General features: G+C 40.3%; 2 protein-coding genes across 8 annotated transcripts in view; one reads left to right on the top strand and one right to left on the bottom strand.

Moving 5' to 3' along the window:
* The first annotated feature begins 64 nt into the window (after positions 1 to 64).
* Positions 65 to 6181, top strand: LOC105665833. 7 transcript variants are annotated; one of them, XM_048406620.1, is made up of 3 exons: positions 299 to 313; positions 1125 to 1368; positions 4096 to 6181. In XM_048406620.1, exon 3 carries the CDS (start codon positions 4106 to 4108, stop codon positions 5594 to 5596), a length of 1491 nt encoding a protein of 496 aa, XP_048262577.1. In that variant the 5' UTR covers positions 299 to 313; positions 1125 to 1368; positions 4096 to 4105; the 3' UTR covers positions 5597 to 6181. The 7 variants fall into 7 exon arrangements, with proteins under 7 accessions (XP_048262579.1, XP_048262577.1, XP_048262576.1 ...); XM_048406619.1 differs by lacking the exon at positions 299 to 313 and adding an exon at positions 827 to 928 and having other exon boundaries at positions 1009 to 1368; XM_048406622.1 differs by lacking the exons at positions 299 to 313; positions 1125 to 1368 and adding an exon at positions 65 to 167.
* A 2-nt stretch (positions 6182 to 6183) lies between these two features.
* The window catches only part of LOC100643692 (girdin), a 178112-nt gene continuing 166492 nt past the window's right edge, over positions 6184 to 17803 (bottom strand). Inside the window, exons 5-15 of the mRNA XM_003395945.4 lie at positions 12172 to 12250; positions 9152 to 9378; positions 8617 to 8666; positions 8121 to 8225; positions 7837 to 8032; positions 7429 to 7766; positions 7157 to 7325; positions 6964 to 7038; positions 6747 to 6896; positions 6390 to 6554; positions 6184 to 6321 (exon numbers count right to left, since the gene is read on the bottom strand). Of these exons, the coding sequence (XP_003395993.1) occupies positions 6214 to 6321; positions 6390 to 6554; positions 6747 to 6896; positions 6964 to 7038; positions 7157 to 7325; positions 7429 to 7766; positions 7837 to 8032; positions 8121 to 8225; positions 8617 to 8666; positions 9152 to 9378; positions 12172 to 12250 (1662 nt within the window). The 3' untranslated portion in view covers positions 6184 to 6213. The remainder of the gene's footprint in view (positions 6322 to 6389; positions 6555 to 6746; positions 6897 to 6963; positions 7039 to 7156; positions 7326 to 7428; positions 7767 to 7836; positions 8033 to 8120; positions 8226 to 8616; positions 8667 to 9151; positions 9379 to 12171; positions 12251 to 17803) is intronic.

The raw sequence follows: 17803 nt of genomic DNA, 5'->3' as shown, positions 1-17803 counted from the left end.
ACAGTAGTGCTGCAGCATGCAGCCAAATGCCGAAGGTGGCTTATGCTAGTATATACCTGCCTATACGTTTCAATCAGAAAATCGTTATTATGTGTTCATGTGAAAGTTCACATTTCCCTAGGAGCTGTATTTTGATAGATTTAAGCTTCTAATGGAGCATTTTAAACGTATAGAGTATACTATGAAGTAGATAGTAGTGCGGATCATTTTATATTCATAGAAAATTTGAATGTATAGAAATGTACAAAATGCTCGTGATATGCAAAAATATGCAAAATATTCAAAGTAAACCAATCATCAAAAAGTTTAGAAGGTGAAACAAATTTCTTTAATAACACCTAGATTAATTTTTATTTGTTAACAATCTACATTCTACTACGCTTTTGATTCTACCCTAGTTTATGCACCATAGCGCATGACAGCGCTATTATGTCCTTTACAATTTATTCAAGATCATTCTATTTTCAGATCAGACTCTCTATTTTTCTTTTTGCATCCTGAAAATTACCGTATAGAGATGTAAAACGAAAGCTATTGCTCGTTAAAATTTGACGTAAAGTTTTGTTTTCATGAAAATATACATATGTTGAATTAAATAAACTAAACTATTGATAATCACATTGAAAGTATATATATTTATATATAACTTAGACTTCACAGATTATTTCGATATTGAAGTACTTCTTACGTATTAACGAAGAAGATAAAACATACTAATACAAGCATAATTCAATTGAGCGATTATGATAATGTTAATGCGCATCTCCGAACGTGCAGAGGATAAATGAGCAGATAAGTTGCTCCCATCACTTTTTCTTTTGTTTCATGCAACTGTAACTCTTAGAATGTAATGTATAAATGTATATAACTATCCTTAACCGCATTGACGAAATGATGATAGACACAATTACTTGTTTGTCAGTTGAAGGTCTTTTCTTTCCTCTTACTACATATTTATGTACTCTTAACTTATCTTTTTAGCAATACTATCGCTCGTTTGTTCTACAGTTTTCAGAATTCTATCTTTTAGCGTTCTACACACGATCGGAGCGTAAATGTGCCCGTAGTCTGCCTGTTCCTATAAACTACGTTAAACGATCATCTTTGATTGTGTTGGCTCGTAGATCGTAGAGGAAGCCATTTACCTATCTTTCGGAACAAGAACTACAGTTAAAAACAGCGACCAATTGAGAACGGTAGTTAAGTCCGCGAGTAGAGGGGTGAGCGTGTTTTAGCGGCGACAACAGCACACGGTATGCAGATACGAAGCCGGGGTAAACCGGGAAGCCGTAGTTCACGGACCGTAGTAAGCGTGGTAACTCTGAACAGTCAACGACATTTGAAAGCCGGCCACGCTCTGGAATTCAGGTAAATTTACCTCTTTTTCGTTTTAAATTTTCATTGACATTTCTCTGCTTATAGATTATTATACGGTTAGAAATGACATATTTTTGGAGATATCGAGGAATGGTACTTTTAAGCAATTTTGATTTTCATCACTCATAAATTGAACCGAAGAAATTCCATCAATTTATTTACCGGCTGTTAAAAAGTTTTAATGAAATGGGACAAATGGTAATTAGTTGCGAAAATAAGGACAGTTGTGCCAGAGTTACAGTGTGTCCCTTTAATTTGAATTAACTGTACAGCCTGAACGTGAAGATTTTGTTCCTATGTAAATGATGAGATATACGATACACTGGACTGGTTTTTCGATAGTTAACATCTAAATGGTTAAATTAGGGAATGCTTTAACAAAGTTGATTCAAACATTTGATGAAAAACCCATAATTTACCTTTCTTAGAAATAGTCTTATACTCTTACATATCTTTTATACATTTTTCTTATATATAGAAATCTAACATTTATCAAATATGTGACAATTTCTACTGCAATCAAACATCTTATTTACTCTACGTAATGAAGCTAAGTTTAATTAACTTTCCTCAGTATCCTATATCACCAGTCACGCTCTCGATCCCGCTAGCTAGGCAATGAATCATCAAAAGTCGAGTTACAATTACGTTCTTATCCTACTTCAGAGCCCCTCACCTATCCGTTATCCAATTTCCTCTTCGAAATCCCATCGTGAAACCGACAATTAACTACTGTTCATCAGCATACGTACAGTTGACGGAATCGACATAATGAGACAGCGGAGTTAAATGTTAAAAAGTTTGCATATTTTATAATTTGAATGGCGTAAGGGAAAATAAGATGTTTGATTCGCCTAAGATCGTTTCATCCTCTATGGCACCAACATTTCATAAAATATTATATAACACATTTTGGAAAACAGGGTTGAGAATCATAGTGGTGTAAGTTAGGCCATTGCCAGTTTTCATCAAATAATCTTCTGTGTTTATTACCGTAAAAATAGATTACATCTGTTCAAACCGTAGAAACAGAAATTATAGAGAATAAAGTTACGACTTAATCGGTTCTGAAACCAAAGGAAAGATATGTTTGAGAGTAAAAATGAATTCAAACATTCGGAATTACGACTTAAACCACTATGACATTGAATTTGTCGTATGAAACCTACGCGTTAGGGAACGTGTTGAGGATGTCCCGAAACGTAGTTACAAATTAAGACAGGTCCGCGAGGCTAACTGTAAAAGAGCGAGTGTAACTGTGCGGAGTCGATGTTAACGGAGAAGATCTTCCTGCCGAAGATTTGTTCCGCTATGTCTGGCGTTCTATCCTTTGTTTCCTCGTTGCATTTTTTTACCTTCATTTTATCGCCACGAACAGTGTTGCTCGTCGTGCTCTTAACCGTGCAACAGTCGGACAAAAACCCGTCCTGCCTCGTATATAGCGTTCTGTTCGACACGGTCCACGAACTTACGGACAGATTTTTCGCGATTAAAAGAACAAGATAAGACAATTTCACGGTGATCTCATTGTTGTATATGTATACGGAAGTCCCATGGTTGTCGAAGTTTGTGCAGTAATTCTTCTTTCTCTTTCTCTTTTAATTATCGTTTTTTGCAGAAGAATGACCGTGGTGTAGAACATGATTGATGTTGATGGTGTAGTAATGGGCGGTGATGCTTCAAACGTATATAATACACTTGAGTTGTATCAAGCATATACATCAGCATGTTTTTACAACTTTGAGTCGGTTTTACGTGTTCTTATATTATTGTAACGATTAAGTTACCATAAATATAGCAGTTTTCCCAATGGATCCACGCGTCGAGAGAAGCCATATCACGTAAAACATACATTTCCGTATAATGTTGTACAAATAACAGCCTAAGAAGAGTAGACACTCTTTATTACGATCATACATGTATATTGAAAATTAGCGATCGTTGCAACGTTATGAAAAATTATTGCAATGCAAAATTTTGACGGTGGATACGTATCGTTAGTAGATGATTCACAAGTTTCGAATCGTCTGACGGTACTGGTGCGTTGAACTTTCAGTGGTTGCGCGCATACGCGTGTCGAGTCGAATTCTAGTTCGATTTCGCGGGAGGATGCTATGGTAAATGTAGTCGAGTGAACAATCGCGCTACCGGATCTACGCGTAGTCCGGAACTCGGCGCATAATGCCGCGGAAACGGCTGGGAAATTATATTTGTTATGGGGAATCGACGACGCGGTCGGGGACACGATTTCATCTGAGCGCGTAGATTTACCGGACGGAACGGTCATTAAACGTCTGCCATGGTGCTTTCATGGTTTCACTAGGGTTTTGGTGAAAGCTTAGGTTGACATTCACGGTTCATTTAGACTGATAATTCACGATTTCATCTATTCCCTTTTTTTCTCTTTTAAGCCTCCTTTTTCTATGCTTGGCCAGTTCCAGTAAATGTATTTAAAGCTATTACAGATCATTCAGAAGTTACGTCTCATAAATTAAAATACATAGAAGAATGGCAATTACATTCTCCTTATCATTTATATTCTATTATTAGAACACGTATCATTTTTCAAAATTTTCCTTGCAATCTACAATTGTTTATGTCATCTTCCTATTGATCATCGACTTTGTCATTTGCATGTCTCATTTTCCTCGTGTTCGGCATTTCAATATCAGGGAACGAATTTGTATCTTCTACATGAAATCATCTCTTTAATTTCAGATAGACGAATATGCGGCTGCTTCTGTTCCAAATATCTCCGTTACTGTGCCTGTTGACGGAAATCGGCGCGGCTGGGATCGGTAAAGCTTGGCAGATCCTGCCGTACGCGACCGATTCCTGGAATCACCCATCATGGCCACGGCTCGACTCTTCCGCGTTCGAAGTTCGCAGCGTGAGCGGGGTTGGTCATCTCAATCCCTTCGAAACCGCTCAAAGTAACCTAAAAGCCGACCAATCGAAATTTATCGAATCCAACACTGTTGCAACATCCAAACCACACTCTGTGTTCAACCAGAAATACCTTGATCGATTCGAACCTACGTTCGAAGAGCCCTACGACCGATACGAAAGTCGTGGCGAAACGAATAACGCAGAGCACCGGGACAAGATATTTAAAGCGGGCCTAGCGATGACTGTCCTCCGTCCAGAAGAAGACAAAGATTCGACGAAGGCTACTGCGGATGAAGCAACGGAGACCGTGTCGAGGGTTCGTCGCGATACAGAGAACGAGACGAGGCTGGAACAAATATCGAGCAATAAGAACGTCCGAGAAGTACGTCTAAGCTCTGCAGAAAATTGGTCCACTCAACCATTGTCTATAGAGTTTCCCTACAGAAGTAACCTGGACCAGACGATGCACCAAACGGCAGACGGCGAAGAATTAGCAAACGCAAGAGGTTACCACGCTCCAAGAGCCGATTTCGTGACCAGTCAGCACAGGAGGAGTTACGAACAACGAGAAGCACGAGATATGCCAGTTACGAGAGGATACGACGACTATGACGTCCCGTGGTACAGAAGCGCTATCAGGGATCGAGACTACGATCCTTTATCTTACCGCCGTGGGTACAGTTACTATTACCCGGATCGTTACAGGATGGAAAGAGACTATTACATGCGCGTTCCCAACGATTATTCTTATTATTATGATCGGTACAGAGACGAGGACTTGGATCTATATGGTCGTAGTAGACCCACGCCCAAACCCAAAAGGATCATCTATTATGCCACCTTGCCGGAAATAGTAAGAAAGCCTGTGGATCTGAGAAATTATCCTAGACCCTATGATGGAACTAGAACGCCAGTTTCTAGGGATGGAAGCTACAAACGTATTCCAGGGAACGTTGACCCTAGTAGATATCGATATAGAAACCTTTACGATGGTTATGACAACTATTCGAAAAGGTCGAGCTTCGTCGAGAGGCCTTATCCTTATCCCGAAGACGAGGGTCGTCGCAAAGTGACGCTGGACACCTTTCGAAACAACGATCCGTATGATCAGAATAACGAGAGGAAATTAGCTAATCAGATTTCGATGAGAAACGAGGGCAAATTGCCTTGGCCAGTGCAGATCGCGACAGAAGTGAGCGTGAAGGACGACGAGAGAATCCCTGGAAGGAAGATCTTTGGGGAGACTAACGGATACGAGAGATTCCAGAGCGCACAGTTGCAGAAGGCACCGGATGCGACTGGATCGAGCGAGCTACAGAGCGACAATTGATCACCGAATGAATTCTCTTTTTCACAATTTAGTAGCGGATTTTTGAAAAGGATTTTGGACACCGTTCGCTTTGACGCATCACTGTCTTTCTCTATTGAATCTTGATAGGCAATTTAAATAGATCTGAATATTCTAAGCAAGCATCGATACTGGATGCTGTTTTAGTCGAAGTTAGACATGGGATAGATCTTTCAAAGTAATTGTATGATCATGCGTATTGTGATTTACGGATTCTCCGTTACTTTTCATACTTATTTATCGTTATTCATACGATCATCACTTGTGGTGTTTGCTTTAGTACGTACAATTAGCATTTTCAATACAGAATTCTTTCAGAAGGATTTATGTATTGGTTCTTCATTGTCGCGTGTAAGCTTTAAAAGATTAAATTCATGATGACCTAGACCTAAAAGGCCAAAGTAGGTATCACGAGGGTTGGTGATGGTTTCCAGTCGATTTTTTATATTGCGATATAGACGGAATTTTCAGAAAGGGCGAACTGTATTTATTTGAAAATTATATCTGAAGTAATATTGCATTGTACATTTTGTTTATTAATATATAGCGAAAGGATTTTGAAAAGAACACGTGGAACCCCAAATTTCTCTGATCCTTTGTTACGTCTTTGTTTTCTTCGTTACCTTTTTCAATAGAAACTTCGATAGATCTTTAGAGAATTGATTTGTCGCGATTATACGATTTAATTCGACCATCCACAGGTTAATCTATAACGATTCATCTTTGTTTAACATCATTTAACGATTCGAACTATTAATTTTTAGCAATAGATTACCGAATTTTTAGTCTTTCCATTAATAAAGCCAGACAATTCATCCGGTGTCATATTCAAAATATTACAGATAGTTTCTTGAGTTTCTCTTTCGCTTGCCTCATTTTCGTTCGAAAACTTTTGCGTTTCACGATCTCCTTGAAGTTCGTAGAGTTTTCTCAAAAATTCCTAATTTCAAGCAACATCTTATCAAGAGTTTTATAATTTAAAAAATAATAATAGTATTTCATTTTATAATTAATCAATTATATTATTGATACAACTGATTAATTAATTTATGGGAAAACCTGTTCGCAACGTACGAAATTTCGGAAATTAAACAATTAATATCAAAAGTATGTGTAACAGCATTATATGTACCTTGATGGCGTTTAAGTATTCGATATTCTGAGTTTTAGTAACCAGCAACTTCATTTTCGTGGACTTAATAGTCTCCTCGTATTTAGCTTTAACAACTTCAAACTCCTGTTGCACTGTCTCGCCACATTTTTTCGCACATTGCGTTTCCATCTGACCAATCAGATACAATTTTTATTTACTCAAAAATTACCAAACTATGTAGTACGAATCTTTTTACCTTTCCCCTTATGTCCGCCTTCGATTTTTCATTGTCTGATAGTAGTTTATCCTTTTCATTATTTAAAACGGAAATCTAATAAAATAAATTAATTAGCTTTATTAAAGTATTCTAAACTATATTACACATATTATGCATATATTATTAAGCTTATCAAAGCATTTTCTTTAGAATTTCTTTTAGAAATACATACCTTTGCTTTTAATTGTGAGTTACTGTTTCGAACATTGCTGACTTCGTTCTCCAAGCTGCTCATTTGAGATACCAATTGATTCTTCTCTTTAGTCAACTCTGTCAGCTGACTTTTGTAACTGTTCAGTAAAAATCCCTTGTTGGCGTTCGCCGACTCCAATCGTACTAGTCTAAATTATTTTATTAGTTTATTAAAAAGGAAGATTACTAATAAAATTTGTAGCCAATTCGGAATACCAACAACTTCTTTCTCATTAAGCAAATTTCAAATACTTGTTTTTAAGGTGAGTAATGGTCGCCGAATCCTCCTCCACTTTTTTCTTCAGATTTGCCAGTTCTCTGTTCTTACACGCGTCTCGAGAATTCCCCCTATGGTGTTCCTTCCCCGTGGTGTGCTGCAACCAGTCCCGCGTGTCATCTATCTTCCTCTTTAAGGAAAGATTTTCGCTTATTAGATTGTTCAAATTCGTTTCGGTTGCCTCCATTTCTTGCTTCAGCTGGTCGAAGCATTCGCTGATCGACTCGTGCTCCTCGCATTTACTTTTTAGCTTCCTACGAGTCACGGCTAATTCTCGTTTCAATTTGTTCATTCTCGCCACTGTCGTGTGCAACTGATAAAAGCGAAGCACGTGACATCGCTGTCTTCGTTTCGAAAATACTCTGTTATTCTAATATATATACCTTCTTACGTAATTTACTCGCAATCCTCTCGTGACACTTTAACTTTCTACGAGATTTAATTTGGTAATTACTACTTCTTCTCTGATCTACAGTACGGGGACCAAAATTTTCCAAAACAGAGGTACAAATACGTACGATGTTTTCTTGCAACATCTCATTCTCTTTACGTGCTTCTGCCTTCGCGTTTTCTAACAATCTGTGTTGAACAAGAAGTCGATTTAAGCAACACGCTTTTTAATTACGTTATCGTTTATACAAGTAGAATGTTTCGTATGTATCTTTACTTTTTATACTTCTCTTTCGCGATTGGTTTCGCCTTCAAAGCCACTTCCAGGTCTTCCTTCGTTCGAGTGAGCTTCGCTTCCAGCTCCGATATGATCGTCTGGTATCTAATGGACAAATTTGGGATTAATAAAATTTAACAAGACACGGAAATCGATATTGAAATCTTATTGCTATTTCAAAAATACTCGAAGATTAACAGGCCAAATATTTAAATATTAGAGATCCTTCACTTTTTGGTTCTAGCTTCCAGAAATTTCAATTTTGTCGTGCAAATACGTTTGTTACACCCTGTATAAGTAGATACGAGTTTGAAGAAAAATTTCATTAATCCACGGCTACGATTAATTTTGGCATATTTTCGCGCGATCGAATTTCCCTTGAATTTCTGGCTGGCTGGAAAAATCGTCAGACTTTTTCGACAAAAAAATGAAAAAAAAAAAAAGAGAAAAAAAATGAAGGAAACAGACCGCTTTTATATATTCTCTATAAACTCACCCGGCCTCCTTGTTTGACGATATTTTCCCCTTTGTCCGCTGCTCGATGCGCTGATTCGATTCGACGTGGATATTTCATTCCGGCAAAAAAGGAAAATTTACATTAGGTACGCCGGCTGATATTGTGGAAAAGTCGTTGTTTGTTTTCCGTCGAAATTTGAATTGAATAGTCGAGTGGATTTTATGGAAACTCTTATACATTGGAGATGTATTTTTTCTTTTTTATTTTTCTCTTTTGTTCAACTTGTTACCTGTGCAAGACGAATACCGTACTACGTGTGTGTATTTAAAAATGGCGAGCCTTTCACATACTTGCCAAACCTATAAATTGAGTATAAATTGAAAACAAAAATCTTATTTGAGTGGATGTATAAACGAAGAGTCTCCGAGAAGCAATCTATATAACGAAAACTGATATCAATTTTGAATGTTTAAATACTTCAAATTCAATAACACACGATTGGAAGTTCCGACGGATCGTTCGAATTTTTGTTCGAGAATTTTGCAATATTTTAATATACATACTCTTTGCATACCTCAGTCCCTCTAGCGAGGGTTTCCTCGATCAGGCATTGGGGAGCAGGATCCTCGTCGATACACCGAAATGCCGACAATTTTTTTTCTTCGAAATGAACGCACGACGGAGCGAAATGATTCGCGTCAGTCGATAGTTTATTATCGTAGTGATTTTTCTCGTCCAATTGGATAGCTTCGATGGTAGTTTGTGTACAAATCGTCTTTGTTTCTGTGTCGAATCTTTTATCTAGAAGACGTATAGAAGGTAATACACTATGTACGAATAGTATTTGTAAGATATTATCGGAGGAGCGTTCGAGTTCTGTGCGCTACTGCCACCTAGTGATGTTTTCCGGTACTATCTACAGCAATGAAATCTGCTATACCGATAAATTCGCACAACTCGGAAAAGAAGCATATTATTCGAAAATGTTATTGCATTTTTACATACAATATTTAAATCGGAAGAAACGGTACAAAGTATTTATAAAAATATTACCGTAAAAAGCGACATTAAAGATATCTTACTATTAGAATTCTACAATATTAAAGCACTATCGTTTGTATTTAAAATATCAGAGTAGGGTAACAAATAATTCCGATTATACCGATACAATTTCTTATTAAAAGAATACTTTCGCCAACAAAATTAAATTATCGAATATAATCTCCTAACTATACGAACACCTCATCGAGAACTCGTTCGTATTCGGCCAGCGAAAATTCCATTTCTCCATTCGTCGAAGGTAATAGGAAATTAGAAGCGAAGCGTGTCCGTAAAGGGAAGCTTACGAGATAGCTTACAATCTTTAGAGTCGAATTACTTAAACAAAGGCGTTTCCAGTGGAGATTACTGTTATTGGAGGCGACTCGCCATTCTCGATCGTAGCGAAACGGTCAGTCGACAATGTATAAAGATACAGTTCGAACGGACGTGAAATTTCTACAAAAGTGGGGGTTTCGTATGGGTAATACGACCGGACACGACTATCGGCGAGACAAAACGAACATCCCCTCCATTCCAATCTGCCTGGTCGGACCGTATTATCGGATATTATCGGGCCATATGGAATTTGGGGCCGAAAATAGTCCCGTGCAGGAAATTGCTAACGACTTAAACGTTGGGGCGGTGCGCAAAGACCGTAAGTCCCATGGGCCCAGTTGTGATGGATGGTCCTTGGCCAGTCTGTAATTTGAAGGCGTTATATGTGCACCCTGACGCCGTATACTTTTGCAACAATCTTCCATATGTCCCCGACTGTCCCCTTTAACTGGTCCGTGGTTTCACAATCGATCACTGCTCGTCATTCGTCGACGCGAACGAGCTCTAACGGAATTTCTCTTAATTCGATCAGTGAGAAATATCGTCGGATCCTAAACTCTCTAGAAATACATAATTAAACGTAATTTCGCACTTTGCGAAAAGTTAGGAATTTACCTAAATTTCGTTCGCAATAAGATTCTAGCCTGCAGTCAGATCTCTCGATATCGAAATCATCGTTCTTTTTGTAATTCGACATACGTAAGGCTAAAAATCGAAAGGAAGATTAAAGTAACAAAAAGAAATTGAAAAGTTGATATTACATTCACAAGATTAAAGCACGGAAAATTGTAACAGCACGGTCAACGTTCAATAAACTAGTACTAATTAGACGGAAAGGGCTTACACGCGTAGCTTGCACGCGCTAATGAAATTTGTTTGTCAATTAAATGGCGATGCCGGTGAATTTTCCCTATACTTTGCCCCTTGGTCGGCACGCTAATTAATTTCCACGCTCGAGTTCACTTTATTTATGCGCGACAGGCTTCAAAATTGCAGCACGGCCGCTGCTTGTATATTTACGCGGGCAGGTAGACTGCGCAGACCGCAGCGTGCAAAAATAGCTCGCGCGAATTGGGACCGGCGTTTCGCTGACCGAAACACCCGCGTACACTCTGTAAATTGATCCCAGACTGAATTGATAGCCGGAATATTCGGGGCTTTCTTTATTTGAAAACAAGGGAAAAAATAAAAAAAAAAAAGATGAAAAAAATGCGAACAAAATACCTTTCCCGTTGTGTAGCGATCTGGTTTACGCTGTTCGCGCTGTTTCGACGTTGCATGAATATGCATGTAAGGTTAACTCGTTATATTCTTTTTTATTTTACCAGCCTCGCGTAGACAGGCTGCGTAGTGCCCTAAGGTTAAGTCAATAATCATTTAATTGTTTAGAATAGCGATGGCGCGTGAAAAATTCTAACATACAGACGTATAGGTTATGTTCGATGATTATCGAATTCGAAGGGCACAATTCTGAATTACAATTTATATCAATTTGGTATCGTCGGTGTAACTGGACGGGGAACGATCCAAATTTTGGCGTATTAATTGGCAATAATTGCGTACAATCCAAAGAAAGAAAAAGAAAAATTGATAACCTACCTACCTACCACGAATAGTACGCAACTTGACGAAGTAACATCAACGCTTCGTAAAATTCTAAACATTCTTACGCTCCAATTCGAAAAATCCTGACAGCCTCCCGATCCAACAAAACTACCGTAACGTAAAATACTCTTCCATCGACCGAGCCATTTCTAATAAACTATGTATTTCGTTACGAAATCTCATTTCGTTACGGTGTAGACGTAGAGAAGCTCTCCTCCTCCCCCCCCCCCGCTCACCTCTCCACTTACCATGCGACCTAGTACCATGAAATTATTGTAGATAATATGTGGATAGTTAGTCCGCGATTAGTCTGTCCAACGGATTATATTCCTCCCCTTTTCATTCCTGTGGTGCCCCGGGGGCAGCAGCGCTGTGATAAATGACCGAATCCTTTAGTGTTTTTTACCCGCGGACCGCTTAGCTGATTCGTTCCCCTCCCTCCCCCCTCCCCCTCACTCCGTCCCGGCGTCGCCCGTGCACACGACCCGTCCTTACCCCCTCATCGCCTGTCCCGGAACCTACGCCGACTGGACGAAGGTCGCCGCTACAATTTCGTCGTAAATCACCGCAAATCGTTGATGTAAAACGGCACGGGTAATTAGATACACTAACCTGCGACGGGGCGCGTTTCTTGTGCGTCAGCGAGCGACGAACAGCCATTCTGCTCCTGGTTCGCGTTCCTCACGATCTTCTGCAACAGACAACGAATAACGCGTGCTTTTATTCCGCGTGCAGAGTCTTAGATAGCCGTTTCTATGTTTCCTTAACGATATTTCTTTTCCAGCGGGAATATCAGAAAATCGCTTGAAATTCTCGTCATTTCTGTACGTTTTTACGGCGAGATTCCCTGTAACTGTTTGAAATAATCAAGCTATGAAATATCGGTATTTAACGTTAAGTATTAGGTTGTTCGAAAAGATTCTTTCGTTTTATAAGGAAGTAATAGATGAACAACATATTTTGTTTTATGTAATTTTATTGAATTATGTACGATGCATTTTGTTCCGACAGGACGACGTTCCATTGAATAATATAAAACAAAAGATGTTTCCTTACGCAAGAAAAGAAGCTTTTCGGACAACCTGGTATTAAATATGAACGGCAATCTCTGGTTGCGATGCAACGTCGTTAACACGTATCTCTAGCGGAACGGAGACTTGGATACGCTCGCACAGGCAGCCGAGAAAATCTCCCACGTGGACCACGACGGCTATGGTTAATTTGCTGAGGTTGATCGTTGTTTATTGTGGAATCCTTTTAACCAAGACAATGGGGTAAGAAGTTCCATCGGGAGAAGCAGTTGAATCGCCGATGAAAAAAGGAAAATAGAAGGGAGGACGAAGAAATTTCGTCATTAACGCGACCAAACCCCTAACGACGAGCCTTGTACTTCGTCCACCCGGGAATCTGCCCTCGGGATCGTTGGAGTTTTAATGCCGCGATGACTCCCTCTGGAATCGATGGCACCGCTCTGTGCCAGTACACGGCTTCGCTCTTGCCTCTTAAACTTCTCCCCGAGAACGTTCATATTTTCATTTGGTGTCATTAACGGATTACGCGTTGTACGTTTTTTTTTTCTTTTTTCTCTTCGTCAGGGCGTAAAAGGGAAATTGCATTAAAGTGCGTCTTAACGGGGATGCTTTATTAATCGTAAAAAAAAAAATGAACGACTTTTTGTACCGGGAGGAGGTTGTGAAATGGTCTTCGGGGTAGGTGAGAATCGAGTGGTTTCGAGATATTAAAATTTTATGCGTTTTACCGATGGCAAGAGCGGTTGTAAGCAATGGCAAAGTGCGTTAGAATTTTCTAACGAATGGCCAGTATATATAAGTTCCTGAAATATTTGATATCGATGAAATCGTTGCTCGGCATATACATTTTTCTAAAACAAACGCTACGCTCCCTTCGATAGCAAGAAACACGAATGCACGCGATTCCGATTGCAATGAATTGTCAAGCCAACGTTCGAACATCGATGAACCTTTTAACTATACGGCGACAAGAAAATTCCATCGGCTCGAATGGTAATAACCTCTTGTGCAAACTAGTTCAACGCGGTAGCACAGATGCCTGATTCCGATCAATTAACCATATCCGTATAAAATCGAGGCAGGAATTACTTTAATCGCAGGTGGCATTACGCGATCCTAGAGGGAAGAGGCGCGCAATTGAATTAGATGGTGCGCAATCCGTCAGAGATGCAATGAAATCACTTACAACCGGCGTAAATGTCGCCGTTAAATTACGTTTAATGCCGTGGCGGACACATCACGAAGTGAAGCCAGCCTAGCCGTAATCGATGAATAAGCGAGCTCGGTGGATTCCGTGGAAAACCGGCAAATGTGATTTTAATGTCAAGCGGCTCGCGAGAGCCCCGTATTTTCCACGGGCGTGTCTCTAACGACCCGGCTCGATGGCCCCCGGCTACTTTTACCATTTTGTTACGTTACGTTAGGTTATGCTACGTTCGCTCGTGGTACATCGACGCTACGCTGCGCATCTATTATGAACGCCATGCGACTGCGGACCACTTCGAATGGGAATTGTGAAAGTTGCGTGTATTTGAGAGATTTAAAGTGGTTTTAGGCAGTTTCGGAGAAATGGACTGCGATGGAAATGTTCAGCTAAAGGGGATGCGCGTGATGTATGTAGGTATTCTAATAGCTAGTTTGCGAAGTTACTATTAACTAAGGCACGTCGTGATTCTAGAAAGGTATGTATGTAATTGCAAAGTAATTGTATTTTCCGATGTCTGGCAGCATCGCTCACATTTAACGTTATTCTTTTGTTCCTATTGCAGTTCCATGTTGGATAGGACCGTAATCGCTCCCCCAGTTTCAGAATTTTTCCAAGTCCGTTGCTAAGACAAATCGTTTTTCCTAGGATATCCGCCGACATCGAATATCCGAACAACTCGTTTCGGTCTGTTGGTGGTTAATTTCGTGCAAAATACAGCGTATGTGATTTTTTCAAGCGGTGATTTGGCCATCAGCGCGACGATCGCGAGTATGGACCCTGTGGGTCGTGGAGAGCAGGCGGCACAGAGAGAGGAAAACAGCAAGCGCGCGTATCGGTTCCCTCGTTTCATCGAGTTCTCCAATAAGAGTACACCTATAATTTGTAACGTGGCTCGGGTACCGGCCTAATGGAAAAATGCGTTCCGGCCAATTTTACGCGCAGCCGTCAGGCCAGGTTGTTGGCCGGGGCAGCGGGACGAGAAAAAGAAAGAACAAGAGAAATTATACGCGGCAGGGGGAGGGAGAGGGAAGCGAGGGAAACGCGCGACTGTGCGAAAATTGGCCGTGTGGGCCACGAAACGAGTCTGAGATTTAATCCTTCAATGGGTTATCGGTGACCACGTGTAGCTTCTTAAGTTAGAGGATGCGAGTACACGATGTGAAACCGACCAGATCTTTGTGCCAGATTATGGTATTATGCTAATGCATTCTTACGCTAGTACAACGCTATAGCAAATTTATAGTTTCTAACTTTATAAATGTTGAAGTGGTCACCACTTCTACGAAAACTCTACATCTGGTCTTTTTAGTTTTCTCAAGCGCTGAAGCCATCGACAGCATATATATAAAAGACTAGCATGAAGACAGACCATAAACAGTAGACAGGCGACGTTGGCTTCGGGGTTTTCAGTTATAAGGTAACACTGCTAGCGTGTGGATGTGGACCAGCTCAAATTGTATTCCTACTTATTATTACACTTCTCTATTAAATTAAATATATATATATTTTGTGCCTTACACTTTATCCACGCGTTTTCTCTCTTTATACATCTAATAACCTCAACAATAAAGCTACGTATATACATGTACAGATATATACGTATATATTTAAGAAATATCAAAATTTATCAATAATAAATCTCGACATTCAGCGTCAACGTTAAAAATATCTATTATACGCTCAAAATTGCTACCGGTATATTTTACAAATATACGTTTGCAGTGAATACATCGTATCTTCTGTATACATTTTCCGATTGATTCGAAACAACAATGTAATCGCGACTGTCGTGCTAATTACAACGCTAACGAAATTTCAAAATGTTTCATATAACACGTACCAGATATACGTGAAAGCTTGCTATGGCGAGTGTTGAAATACTCTGGCGAGCCACTGTACGTTATATAAAACAAAAAAACAAGAGTTTCGTCCCCGTTTCCAACGCGAATATCCCTTCGTACGAATAAATGTTATTCAATATCCCGCGCGTTCCGCCGACAGATTTTCATTTACGGATCGCGAATCCCGTGTATGGGGATTTAAAACCAAACGCGGGTATCGCTGTATCAGCGTCGGCGGCCGCTCGAAGCGTGTTCCACGGTGTTCATTTCAATTCTCCTCTAATTGAACGCTGTTCAATATTGACGAGTTAAATAATTGTCTTTGGAAAACTGAGCCCGAATAACCGTTAATCATCCCTCTCGTCGACCCGTCGCGTTGCGCACGCGATCCCATAATATGTAATTCGCGTCCTACCGCGAGAAGCGAGGATGAAGGATGAAAAAGAAAAAAAAAAAAAACGAAAAACCTCAGCTCGTGTACTTGGCGTCAGAGACGCACCGCCAGGAATTGTAAATGGAAAAAATTAAATATTGCACTGGTACATGCAAAACGTTTTTCTGAATTTTAAATTTCGCGCGTCACTATTTGTACATTATACATTCGTACTATTCTATATTACGAATTATAGTAAATATATAGTAAATTATAGTAAACGTATGTATCGATCAGCAAGAACGGTAGATATTTTTATACTTAATCGGAATTTGTAAAATCTTGCATAAAATTTCCGGTAAATATACGGCGTCGCCTAATAGATCAATTTATTAAAGCTAAATTTCCCATTTTGAATGTGACAATGACATTCTCTTCAGCGCTTGTGGAACATCGAACACAATGATTGGAACGTATTGCAGGAGAAAATTACAACGTACTTACGTATTACGAGAACTATCGAAACCGATAAAGTGGAAGAGATCGCCCTTGGTATCGCCATTGGCAAAGTGCAGGAACATCGAACGAGTCGAAGGACAGGAAGAGAGCCACGTATCGCAGTCTCTGGCATCATAAGCGGAGTAACAAGCCATGCATTCTCGGACGTAAAGATGTCTCGGCAGTCGGCTCGGTTATATCTTCATTATAAGACCGGCAGAGTTACGTACTGCCGCGGCAGGCTCGTGGTGCTCAAAATTATGTGCCGCCCGCAGTTATCATTGCCTTCAGGGTCAGCCGCACGAATAATTGCCTTCCACCCATATGATACGCTACGTATATGTCTAACCGAGTTGGATCCGCGTGTACACGATTCTTCGTCCCACGATAGTTCTTACAGACCACTCGATTCATTCGCGAATTAACCTACGCGTATCGAATGGTGCAACAGATTTGTCAGATTTGTCTGGCGATACGAAACGAATATTCTTCAAATATAAATTAATAACATCATTTTGTACGATTAAGTTTCAAAGCTAATATAATTTTAAACAAAAAGACGGCAGCGATCACAGAGCATTGCGTACCTATGCACAGTCATTCCGTAATTATCACAATTTTTGCTTCTCTCTATTACGTGAATGTAACTTCCATTCTGCAATAAATCCTTTACCTAACCATTTCACGAACGAGAATTTTTTCGATTTCGCCGAGCAAATTCCAACGACGTGGACCATCGTGCATAAAGGAGTCCGCAACCGTGGTGGTTATCCGGTTGGCACGAATCCGCGACATCGTTCGAGGGCACCGAGGCGTGCCAAAGGGTAAAAGGAAGCGGCTACAGACCGGAGAAAGGAAGATCCTTCTTCTTCTTCTTCTTCTTCGTCCTCGTCTTCTTCTTCTGCATCGGGGTGCCTCGAACCGCGTTCGAGAATGCAGATACATAAATTCATGAGCGGAGTAACAACCGGTGACGCCACGCTAGCTTCCGTGCCGCGGCGAGCCGCGTCGCGCGGCAATCGTATTCATGAACCGACACGGTAATTAGGGACACTAGCTCGCCTCGCAACCGGAAGTCGCATCGGGGAATCCTCCCTGCGCGGCCTGGAACACCACCGGAAATACTTATGCATTCCGTTCGTTTCGTAAAGAAAATGCGAGTTGAACACACATCGAATCGCGGCATGCCGCGCGACCGACGCGACGACTACGCCCAAAGTTCGATAAACTCTAGCGCGCCGACTGCGAGCTAACGGACGAAGAACAACGCTCAAGTGGATCCTGAATAGACGAC

The sequence above is a fragment of the Bombus terrestris genome, chromosome 6 (assembly GCF_910591885.1).
Source record: "Bombus terrestris chromosome 6, iyBomTerr1.2, whole genome shotgun sequence".
NCBI lineage: Eukaryota > Metazoa > Arthropoda > Insecta > Hymenoptera > Apidae > Bombus > Bombus terrestris.
This window is presented reverse-complemented; position numbering and strand designations above follow the sequence as displayed.